This window comes from Cynocephalus volans, chromosome 1 (genome assembly GCF_027409185.1).
Source record: "Cynocephalus volans isolate mCynVol1 chromosome 1, mCynVol1.pri, whole genome shotgun sequence".
Taxonomy (NCBI): Eukaryota; Metazoa; Chordata; class Mammalia; order Dermoptera; family Cynocephalidae; genus Cynocephalus; species Cynocephalus volans.
This window is the reverse complement of record NC_084460.1, coordinates 239,297,794-239,310,559: the sequence shown is the minus strand read 5'-3', so window position 1 is coordinate 239,310,559 and position 12,766 is coordinate 239,297,794. Positions and strand designations below refer to the sequence as shown.

Below are 12,766 nucleotides of genomic sequence, written 5' to 3'. Positions count from 1 at the left end.
GTAGTCATAACATAAAGCACATATTTGTTAATTATTGTAGTCAATATAACTGGAAAGCTGCCTGTATATAGTCATACTCTTCTGTCACTTACTTCTTCCTCACTGCTAGGCTCTTAGGAGTCACCCTGGAAAATATGAAGTAATTTTCTTCCAGTTAAATATGTCAGACAAAAATCATTTTTATGTAATCAGTCAAACAATTCATGAGCAGCTTGTTGCTGCCTCTAAAAGCTTGTAATTTAGTTGAGAAGGCATTTATACAATTATGTATTTGTCTATATTATTATATTCTGTTATAAATTTATTATATATTTATATAATAAAGAAGATAAATAACAACACAAGGTTGTATATGACTGTTACAGATAATAAGTAAATGAAATAGATAGAAATGCTTGTGTGGTTAGAGAACAGCTACCTAAGCAGGAAAATTGCCACATGTTTAGGCCCTGGCCACACAGTGCTGTCTACAGGCTAGCAGCCTGCAAGACACATACTTCTCTGACATTTTCCTGAATTGCCTAATATTTAGTATGGTTTTGTCTTTTTGTCTCTGACTGTCTACAGAGATTCTTGGTCATTTGTAGTGATAGAAACTCTTGCCTTTTTTCTTGTTCTCTTCCTCTTCTATATATAGATAGATATAAATATGTATCACATGATTATTTGAAGGACTGAAATTTCATTGTGATTTGGCTTTCCTGGATAGGAAACATTTACATCATTTTACACTTTTTAGCAGAAATTGCCTCTCTTTCTAGGTGTAATCAGTTTCTACTCCTCAGCATATAGAAGATTTTATGGATAATATTCAATGCAGAAAGAGCTCTAAAAATAATTTTGCAAGTAGGGCTTTGTTAGTCTTATGTGGAACACTGACAGGTGAAAAGAACAAAGGCACATCAGGGTAAAGGTAGTGGTAGGCGGAGCATTTCCTTTCATTTGCGTCCACCAAAGAGCTTGCACTTAGTGGAGAAGGGAAAACAAACAAGAAACAGGAGCATCCGCAGTAGCTAACGAATGCTTCATTTCTGATCACTGTTAGTCACATTTGAGTGTAACCATTACAATCTTTTACGTGTGTATAATTAAGTCCCCCTTTTGTTTTTCCAAAAGGAAAATTATGAATTTTATGTTTAAGAGCACAATGAGATGTTTTTAATATTCTGCATGTTGTTTTGGAATTCACAGTCTTTATACACATTCGTTTTCAGTAAGGTGGGTAAAGGGTGAACAGTAAATAACATTTCTGTGCCTAATAGTCCCTCCAGTAGTCCCAACTGCATATTATGTACACACACCTTTTAGCATCTTCTACCTGACAGCTTACAGCATTTGGCTGAATATTGTGATGAACAACTGAAAAGCCAAGCAGTATTATAATGGATTCTTATCAGAAAAAGTAAGCTCTTTATAGTTTCTTTTTAATTCTTTTACATAAAGATTTTAAAGTGACATATTTACCAGTACATAATTAATATGACATATTCTTTAAATGTTTAAGTTATTCTTCCAGAAATGGGGATGGATTTGGACTAATCAACTGGTGATTTGCCTCTTGAGCTAGGATTTAAGCATGCTTTTTGTACAGGGAAATCTATTTTGCAATCGTATTGCTGACTGTTCTTAAAAATATGTGTATACAGGATTTTTAGAATTAAGAATTGCTGGTACCCTGTGTTAATACAGAATTGATTTATTTTTGTGTCTTTCATATTATTCAGTTTAGCATGAGGAATGAGATTTAATAGGTTTATTTTCTTATTCTGCTCCTACAGTTGGGCTTTTGGTCTAGTGATCATGAAATATTCCCTAGAAATATGTTTGTCTAGAATTCCCAAAACAAAATAATAAAATTATTATTATTTTTTTAAATTTGTATTGAGTCATAATTGATTATACATATTTTGGGGGTTCAATTTTGAGATATGTTAATATTAATATACTAGCATATATATGGGTTACAAATCGCACTTATTCTTTATACCCCTTGTCCAATCTCTCCACATCCCTCTCTACTTCCCCCTCCCACCTCTAATTACCCTAGATTTCTTCTCTCCTTCTGAAAGAGTAATGGTCACTCTGTTGATTTGTTGCCTAGATGATCTGTCCGATGCTGAGAGGTGTGTTCAGGTGTCCCAATATTATTGTAGAGCAGATGCTTCTTCTGTCACTCTGGAATGGGCTTTGTGGAGAGAGACATCCTCTTCTTTTCTTTGGTCTCTGCTGGTGACTCTCCTTGTGTCAATGCACTCCAGTGGCTGGTGGACCATCTGCGTGGTGGTTGTGGCATCTAGCCACTTTCATGGCAGCCATGGTTATTGTGGTGGCTGTGGTGGGCCACCCCCATGGAGGTGATGTTTTTGGCATGCTCGTTGGTCTGGCAGTGTGTCAAGTTGTGGGATGGGGGGGGTCCAGTCCCCGGATCCATATCTCGGGTCCCTAGGCAGACCCCAAGGCACTGGTGCGATGCCTGGTTGTGGGAAAGGAGTCCCATCCTTGGATCCATGCCTCAGGTCCCCGGGCGGGCCCCGAGGCCCTGATGGTGTGCCTGGGCAGGAATTAATTTTTTGTCCTTTGCTTGCTTACTTCTAAAGTGGGGGAGTTTCCTCTTGGAACCAGTACTTGAGCTCTGGTTGAGCCAAATTGCTACTTTGCTGCTGCTTCCCTAGGGAAGGCTTTTTGTTCAGCTCAGGTTATAATGGTTGACTTTATAGGTACTTCCGGCTCTCCAGAGACCCAGTTTACCTGGGTTGTGTAGAAACTCTGATCTGGGACTAAATCTTTTCATCAAACTGCACCCCATACCATTCTATATTCCTGACCAGTCTCCTCTGAGTGGTCCTATGCTGATCAGGGGGCAGACCAGCTGTCCTTTCTGTGCCTAAGCGTTCCCCAGTGGGCCCATTACCCCCACTGCCCATGCTCCAAACACTTCCCATGGGATGGGCCATGTGCCAGTCCCTTGCGATGACTCACTGGCCTCTGAGTGGCCCCTTTTTTTCAGTTGTTGTGGCTCCTTGCTCCTGTGTGGGTCCACAGGAACCCTGTTAGTGGTCTTGCTGGCCTGGGGGCCTCCAAGGCCCTCTTCTCCCCTGCCGCCTCCAAGCAACTTCATCTGAAGGGCACAGCTGCGGCTTTTGCCAGCTCCTGTTCTGTGCACTCAGCAGCTCCTTCCTTAAAGCAGCCATGGCACAAGATGGTTGGGGCAGTTTTTTCTTTCTCTCATCGTGGCTTCTCCCACCTTTCTGCACTCCATAGGTCTCTCCTCCTCTTCCCCTGAGCTCTAGCAGCCCCAGCTTGGCTGTTGTTGCTTTTTTATCATTGTAAATTGGTTGATTTGTGGGAGAGAGTGATGCTGGGGACCGTCTATTCCACCATCGTAACTGGAAGCCCTAGAATCACTTTTTAAAAACTGTCTTTAATATATAAAATTCAGATTCTATGATTACGTCCTTCAGCCATTTGCTAAAAATTAAATAAGCAAATACCAAACAAAACAAAGTTAGCCAAAGCTGTGGCTTATGAAGAATACCAGCCAGTGTTGCCCACCCTAAGTATAACTTTTCCCTCTCTTGGCCTGAAAATACTTTAGAAGAGAAGCTATTTGCCCATCTTTCATTTATTTTTCATGTCCTTTTTCAGGTTGTAAACCTTTTGGACCAGATTTTGGTTATTAGATAAACAATACGCTCTTTAATCCATATTGACTAAAATTAATCATTTATAACTTTCCAGGTACTGCTTAGGATGAATGTGATTTGGAGAAATTCTGTTTCCTGTCTAAGGCTAGGAAAAATGCCTCACAGATACCAAAGTGGTTACCACCCAGTGACCCCTCTGGGATCAAGGATTTTAACTGATCCAGCCAAAGTTTTTGAACACAATATGTGGTGAGTTTTCTCTTTAGGTCTGATATTAAGTATGTATCTTAAATATCACCAGTGGTATTATTTTCATTTAGTACCAAGCAAGGATTTTTAAAGCTGATAACCTAACTTATATTGTAGAGGTCCAAAAGCCAGGATAACCAATCCTGATTTGTGTTGCCAATTCTGAATTTCTTTGCAACTGGAATTGGAAAAGTGGAACTTCCTAAGAGCTTTTAGCAGCTTTGGAGTTCTTACAGACCCTGCCTGCTTATTTCTGATCCTGATTTGCCAGCATATCACTGGGTGGGGGTAAGGGGTTCTTTTCTGGGTGAGGCCCTCTTCTTGCCTCACCGACCCTTCCCTCTTTTACAAATACTTGTCAATCAGCAAATGCGTTCAGTATCTGCTGCTTACTGAGCACTAGGGAGAATATAGTTGTATGAACCCTAGTTCACACATTCAGAAAATCCACACTATTTGAGAAGATATGTATATATTTACAGGAAAAGTTGATAATTAGCAATACAAGTCAGCAAATTTTAAGGGCCTAATGAGTGTTACAGACTATATGCTGTATAAGAACAGCTCAATACTGTAAAACCACTTCTGTTTGGACATAGGAAGATTTCTTAAAGAGGAGGAAACTAAGATTAAGATTATTTATTCTGCCCGCAGTGCCTTAGCGTAGTACCTGACACATAAATATGTGTTGAATAATGATCTGGATAAGTAAGGCTGGAGTAAGGGCATTCTAGGTCAGAAGAAAGTCAAACACTGAGATGAGGAAGTATAAGCTGTCTTCAGGAGACAATACAAAGGATAGTTTGCCTAAAAAAGGGCTCTTCTAGGAGATTGCTGAAAGATAAGGTTGCAATGATATAAACCAGATGTGGGGGTGGGATTAAGATTGCACATGGTCCTTTATAGCTCAAGTATAAGGCATTACAGAGCCACTAAAGAAAAATGACATTACATATAGTGTATTAAGTATACGTATTTGGTAACAATATACTGAACAGATCAGCAGGGAGAATTAGAAGCAGGAAATGGCCAATGAAAGAGAGATTGTGAAGTAGGAATAAATAGAATTTGGTGCTTGTGCAGAAGAAAGGAAAAGGAAGAATTTGACTGTGAAGTTTTGCTCTGAGGTGACTGATAGAAACAGGAAAATCAAGAGGTAAATTGATTTTTCATTTTGGAAGAAAAATAGTTAATTTAGTTTTAGACATTTTGAATAGACTTTGAAAACAGGGCATTCAGGTAAAAATGTCCAGAACACAGATACTGCTGTGGGAAGAGGGAGAGGCGTCAGGGGATGGCTCAGGTCTGACAATCTAAAGTTGGGTATGATATCTGCAGACAAAATTGTTATCAGACTAGCAGGGTCTCTAGCTCTGGGAAAGTGACTGATGGACTTTTTAATGTTTTTATTACAACAGAATATCAATTTTAAAAGGAAATACTTTGATCCTTTATTAATTAGTTCTCTACTGCATAGTATGGTAGCCACTAGCTATATGTGGTTATTGAACACTTGAAATGTGGTTAGTCTGAATTGAGATGACCTGTAAGATTTTGAAGACTTGCTATAGAAAAATAAGGTAAAATATCTCATTAATAATTTTTATATTGAATCACATATTGAAATAAATGGAATTATGGATATATAGAGTTAAATAAACTGCTTAGGTCAGTTGATTAGAGCACGGCCTTGTAACACCAAGGTCAAAGGTGAAATTAAAATTAATTTCATCTCTTTATTTTCATTCTTTTTTTTTTTTTTTTTTTTTTTTCGTTTTTTCGTGACCAGCACTCAGCCAGTGAGTACACCGGTCAGTCCTATATAGGATCCGAACCCGTGGCGGGAGCGTTGCCGCGCTGCCAGTGTAGCACTCTACCAAGTGCGCCACAGGCTCGGCCCTATTTTCATTCTTTTTTTTAAGTGTGGCTACTAGAAATTTTTATTTGTCTTTTTTGGCAGCTGGCCAGTTTGGGGATCCAAACTCATGACCTTGGTGTTATAAGGCTGTGCACTAACCAACTGATAGAAATTTTTAAATTACACATGTGGCTCACATTTTATTTCTTTGGACAGCTGCTGTATTAAACCATTTTGACTACCATCATCAATATGTACAGTTATTGTAGGCTGTGAGATAAAATGGGCCCTTTGCCAGGCAATTAAATCTCCAGAGGAACTTCTGGTTCTAGCCAATTTTTTTTCATTAGACCCTAGTGATTTAGCTGTCTACATTTTTTTTCCATCTGCTACCAGCTCCTCTTTTGCCTGAGATTCTTGCCTACTAATTTAAATTCTGATTTGTCATAGACTCTCAGGAAAGCAAAGTCCTTCTGGTCCAGCGCTTCTCAAACCCTGTGGGCTAGCTCTGGCTGGCTGCATGAGAATCCCTCCAGGAGGTACTATTTCTTTAGGTCTAGAGGTGGGCCCAGGGATTTTTAACTTGAAAGCACTTTCAGTAATTCTGTTGAGCCATCAGGTTTGGGAATCTTTGATCCAGTCCGGTGGTTTTCAAACTTTTCTTTAGCAGCAGAACTTTTTCAAGTAAAGTTTTAACATGGAATCCCAATAATGAAAAGGTAAAGGCAAATCTGCCCTTAATGAAGCAGGTGTAGAGGCCTGGGGTATCAGCAGCTTCATTTCCTTGTCCTCTCCCACTTCTCCTCTTTACTCAAGTAGCCTAGAGGACCTTTAGGGCTCTACTGGTCGCAGTTTGGAAAACCATGATCTAGTCTACACAGTCATCCTCCTCCATAGCACACCCCCCAAAGGGGTTAGCAATCCAGCCCACACCTGGATACCTCCAGTGAATTTTCTTCAAGGGAAGAGGAAGGCATTTGCTTCAGATCATCTCCCCACACACCCTTTTCTTTCTTTCTTTCTTTTTTCTTAAAGAGATTTGTAAGTTAAACTAAAAACTTTTAGTATGTTCTCAAACTTTTGGTTTGTTCTCCCCTTCCTTCAAGTGCAAAGATTCTCACTTCCTTCCTTATATTCTCTTTTATATTTAAGAATAACATTTCCTCTTTTGCTGAATTTTATTTTTTAAAGATGTTCTAGAAAAGTACTTGTCAGTTTTCTCTCAGATGTTGCTCAGAATGGTCTACAGTTCATTTTTCCCTTTAGCCTCTAGTTAGTACAGACGATTTACTCTACATAGGACCCTCTTTAAAAAATTCTAATATCCTGAAAACGATTTGCCTTCTGGATTCTGGATATTTGTATTACTAGTACTTACATCTGCATATAGTCTTTTATTTTTTATTTATTTTTTGTCTGTTTTTGCAGCTGGCCGGTACAGGGAACTGAACCTTTGACCTTGGTGTTACAAGGCTGTGCTCTAATCAGCTGAGCTAATCAGCCAGCCCTAGTCTATCTTGACAATTTAGTAAAGTGAAATTCACATTACATTACATAAAATTAACCATTTTAATGTAAACAATTCACTGGTATTAATTACATTCATAATTTTGTACAACCAGCACCTTTATCTAGTTCCAAAACATTTCCATCATTCCAAAATAAAACCCCTTATCCATGAAGCAGTTTATTCCCACCGCTTAGTCCCCCAGCATCTAGCAATCACTAATTTGTGTTCTGTCTCTATGGATTTACCTATTTTGGGTATTTCATATAAATGGAATCATATAATATGATATATGTGTCTGGCTTTCACTTAGCAAAATGTCTTGGAGGTTCATTTACCTTGTAGCATGTATTGGTACTTCATTCCTTTTTTATGGCTGAATAATATTCCATTGTTTGCTGCAGTTGGTTTATCCATTCATCCACTGATGGACATGTGGGCTGTTCACCTTTTGGCTCTTGTGAATAGTGCTGCTATGAACATGTGTCTACATGTACTTGTTTGAGTCTCTGTTTTTAGTTCTTTGGGGTATAAACCTACAAGTGGAATTGTGGGCTATCTGGAAATTCTATTTTTAGCTTTTTGAGAAACTGTCACATTGTTTTCTATGGTGGCTGAACCATTTTACATGCCTGTAGTTATTTAATTATACTTAGTGCATTTATCAGTTCTGGGGAGTACTGACAGGAAATGATACTCAAAATGCTCTTGGGACATGGCCCAGTGATCTGACTATATTGAGCAACTTACGCGGTTACCTGGAAAAATCATTCCTCTTTCCACACTGTTGCTGGTTTAAGTGTGTAAAAACTTTTCAAGGAATCCCTGAATTTTATAAGGAAGCAGTAAGCACTTGTAGTATCACATGACTACATCAGCTAGGTCGGTGGCATGATCTACAGTAAGGAGTGCAGTTTACATCATGGATCAGTGCATGTATACATAACATATACACATATATCAAACAGGAACAAAAGTTTCCAGTATTTTTACCATGTGAGATATGCACTGGTATTTTCCATTTGTTCTTTTCTACTGTTTCTATTTCTTTCTAAGTGTTGATTAGCCTAAATTGATTTCTTGACTCACTAAAGTATTATGATCTTTAGGTTAAAAAATCACTGAGCTAAGCCATTCTGTGTAGATCCAAGTAAGATGTGTACTTGTATATTACAACGTAACATCCATTATATTACCCATTTAAATAATAGACTGTTTCCAGAATCCCAGTAGGGTTCAGATATCAAGAATTCTTTCCTATTATATCATTTTCCTCATATAATCATTGTATTTATCATCTTATTACTTTTGCCTTGTTTCATACATAGTTTTTTAATAGAGTTAATCAATAAGTATTTTCTTTGGCTATCTCCATTGTGACATTTGTCATGAGAGGCAGTATATTCTAGATGTTGAGAGCACAGTCTTAATGGTTGTCTAACCTTGGAAAGTTACTTAATCTCTCTGTGCCTCAGTTTACTCATCTGTAAGATGAGGTAATAGTAATACTACTTCATAGGATGTTATAAGGATTCAGTGAGTATATATGAAGGTTTGTGAAGGAAAAATAAAATTAAAAGATAATACGAATCTTTCCATGAACTTTCTGAAGTACTGTCATATAAAGTGTCTACATATAGTAAATAAGCAACTTATAAGAATTTTCTATCTTATTATTATTACCGTTTTGTTTTTCTTTTCTTTTTCTCTCTCTTTTTTTTTTTTTTTTTTTTTTTGATGGCTGGCTGGTACAGGGATCCAAAACTTTGACCTTGGTGTTATCAGTACCATGATCTAACCAAGTAAGCAGCTGGCCAGCCCATTATTACTATTTTCTAACATGTATCTTAGTTATTTATATATTTGTTTTCTCTTTATTATTAGACTGTATGTTCTTCAGAGGAGAGCTTAATATGTCTGTTTCAAAGCTATATTCTATATAAAATGAGCACCTAATAAATATGTCAATCAGTAGAGAGAAATATAAGATCCAGTTCCTGTCTACTAGAAATTACAGCTAGGAAGTTAATTTAGTGGCTAAACATAGGCTTTAGAATCCAAAAATAAAAATCTGGATTTCAATCCTGAAATCCTGTCTATTCTTTTACAGCTGTGTGAACTTTAGCAAGTTCCTTCATGGAGTCTTTGTGAGTATTAAAGGAGATAATACATGCAAAGCTCTTAATAGTAGTAAGTGCTCACTAAATAGCATCATTTTTATTTTATCATTATCATATGGAGAATTGAGATATATACCCAAGAATAAACAAACAATATGGAGAACAATGCAAGGTCACAGTAAGTGAAAAAAGACAGTAAAAACCATAGGAATTCAGAATAGGAAGAGATTTCCAAGGTGGGGGTGGAAGAGCAGATAGAATGTAACCTGAACTTTGAAAGATGTGGAGTATTTGAAGAGTAAAGATAATTTGCTTTACACAAGTGGTAGCATGAACAAAGATCTGGATTTGGACATAAGTACATGAGATATATGAGGGTACTTCAAAAAGTTCTTGGAAAGGGGACGGCGACGATGCAGAGGCAGAGAGGGAGCCGCCTGACCTGGCATAGCCCCGTGAGTGACCCCCGGCTGGGCCCTCCTCGGGGGGCGGACACCCGCCCGGCTTCCGCCTGCCCCACCGGGCCACTCACCAGCCCCGGGGCTGCCTCCATTTTCTCAGGTGGTGGTGGCTCCGGCCCGGCTTGGCCAGGCCTGTACTCCTTGCCCGGCTCGACTCCTCACTGAGCCTTCCCACTTGCTTGCCCAGGCATGGGGCTTCACGGGGCCTGCGGGCCAGCCTCCCCTCCCACTCCCTCGGCGGTTCTCTGGCGGGGCTAGTAGCGTGGGGCGTCCCCGGCCAGCGTTGGAAGGGCAAGGAAGTACGGGCTGGGCCGACGGTCACTGCACCGCACCCTGGGCTCCGGCCCCCGGTAAACTTCCTGTTACTGGGAGGCAGATACCATCTCTGCGGCCACCAGTTCGGAAAAATGCCTGACCGATTTCTGGATAGGAATAATGTGGTCGGAGAGTTCCCGAGTTTGCTTGAACCTGCCGGAGAGCTGACCGCAGGTGGGCACCGGACTCGGTCCACACCGGAGGGATTCAAAGGTGAACCATGTGCTGTTGCGGGCTCCTCCCCCGAGGAGCTCACGCTCTGGTGTGGGAGATAAGACAAGTACACAAATAACCGTGATACAGGGAGGAAGGTGATAAGTCCCGAGAAATATCTACACAGTGCTACAAAGGCACCCAGAGCGACTGGTCGTCTGCGCATAGCAGAAACCTAATAGACTTCTTGGGTGAGGCGGTGCCGAGCAGGGTCTTGAAGGCCCAGCTGATAGACGAGGGTTGCAGAAGACACGTTCCAGCCCAGCCCAGTGTGCACAGAGCAGGGAGACATCCGGCTAGGGAGACAGAGACTCAACAGAAACCACACACCCTGTGGGGTCGCCTCTGCGTGATCCAACAGCCCAGGCCAGAGCGCACGGAACAGGGAGAAATCATGCATGGGAAGTGGAAGCTCAGCAGAGACCACATACCCTGCGGTACCACCCCGTGATCCAGCAACCCAGCAGAGTCCAAGCTGACCAGAGAGGTGGCTCCCCGGAGAGGCCCAAGACCTGAGGCAACCACACACACAAGACACTAGAGGCCAACTGAGCAGTCACGGAGGTAGCCATACCAAATTGGCAACCACAGCAACATCTTAGTTAGTCAATAGTCTCAAACCGGTGGACTGTGAAACCCTCTGCCACAATGAATAAACATCAAAAAAAAGATACCAGAAATACAAACAATCAAGAAAGTACACCACCAAAAGTTAATAAATCTCAAACTCTAGATCCTATAGAACAAGAAGCCCTTGAAATGACTGACAAGGAATTTCAAGTGATAATTCTAAGGAAACTGAATGAGATACAAGAAAACACAGCTAGACATCATGATGAAATGAGAAAAAGTATACAGGACCTGAAAGAGGAAATGTACAAAGAAATCAATGTCCTGAAAAAAAAATGTAGCAGAACTTGCCGAACTGAAGAAGTTATTCAGCGAAATAAAAAACACAACGGAGAGTTTAACCAGCAGGCTTGCGGAAGTTGAAGAGAGAACCTCTGAACTTGAAGATGAGCTGTTTGAAATAACACAAACAGACAAAAAAAGAAAAAGAAAAAAGAAAGACATTGAAGAAAATCTGAGAGAGATATCAGACAACCTTAAGCGCTCAAATATCCGAGTCATGGGTATTCCAGAAGGGGAGGAAAACGGAGATTGCATTGAAAACATACTCAACAAAATAGTGGCAGGAAACGTCCCGGGTATAGGAAAAATCACAGATCTTCAGATCCAGGAAGCTCAACGATCTCCAAACATATTCAACCCAAAAAGGTCTTCTCCAAGACATGTTATAGCCAAATTGGCAAAACTCAGAGACAAAGAGAGAATCTTAAAAGCTGCAAGAGAGAAGTGTCAAATCACCTATAAGGAAGCCCCAATCAGGCTAACATCAGACTTTTCATCACAAACCCTAAAAGCCAGAAAGGAATGGGATGATATATTCAAAATATTAAAAGACAAAGATTGCCAGCCAAGAATACTCTACCCTGCAAGGCTATCCTTCCGAAATGAAGGGCAAATAGTATATTTCTCAGACAAACAAAAATTGCAGGAGTTCACTACCACACGACCACCCTTACAAGAAATCCTCAAGGGAGTACTGGGTTTGGTTCCTGAAAAATAACTACCACTGCCATAAAAACCCAAGAAAAATCAAAACCCACTAGTATAATAAAAATGGCATTCATGAAGAGAAAACAAACAAACAAAAACACTACCTACAACCTGGGGAACCAACAAACACAGAAACCAAACAGTAAATCAGAAAGCAAGGAACAAAAGACACCTAAGACAACCAAACAACCAATAAAATGCTAGGAATAAATCAACACCTTTCAATAACAACTCTTAATGTAAAAGGCTTAAATTCCCCAATCAAAAGACACAGACTGGCTAACTGGATCCAAAAGGAGGACCCAACTATATGCTGCCTACAAGAGACCCACCTCACCCATAAAGATTCACATAGACTAAGAGTGAAAGGATGGAAAAAGATTGACCATGCAAACAGAAAAGAAAAACGAGCTGGAGTAGCTATTCTTATATCTGACAAAATAGACTTTAAACTAAAAACCATAAAAAGAGACAATGAGGGACACTACTTAATGATAAAAGGACTGATCCATCAAGAAGACATAACAGTCATAAATATGTACGCACCCAATGTTGGAGCAGCCAGATTTATAAAACAAACTCTATTAGACCTAAAGAAGGAAATAGACACTAATACCATAATAGCAGGGGACCTAAACACCCCACTGTCAATATTAGACAGATCATCTAGGCAAAGAATCAGTAGAGAAACACAAGATCTAAACAAGACTCTAGACCAACTGGAATTGGCAGATATCTATAGAACATTCCGTCCAAGAACCTCAGAATATTTATTCTTC

General features: G+C 39.8%; 1 protein-coding gene across 4 annotated transcripts in view; it reads left to right on the top strand.

Annotated features, from left to right (window-relative positions):
- Window positions 1–12,766, top strand: part of METTL8 (methyltransferase 8, tRNA N3-cytidine) — a 79,911-nt gene that overhangs the window by 26,593 nt on the left and 40,552 nt on the right. For 2 of the 4 annotated variants that reach the window (XM_063105739.1, XM_063105728.1), the window contains exon 2: window positions 3,739–3,893. The exons of the other annotated variants lie outside the window; for them this stretch is intronic. In XM_063105739.1, coding sequence (XP_062961809.1) covers window positions 3,751–3,893 — 143 coding nt within the window. In that variant the 5' untranslated portion in view covers window positions 3,739–3,750. The remainder of the gene's footprint in view (window positions 1–3,738; window positions 3,894–12,766) is intronic. 4 annotated transcript variants of the gene reach the window in all.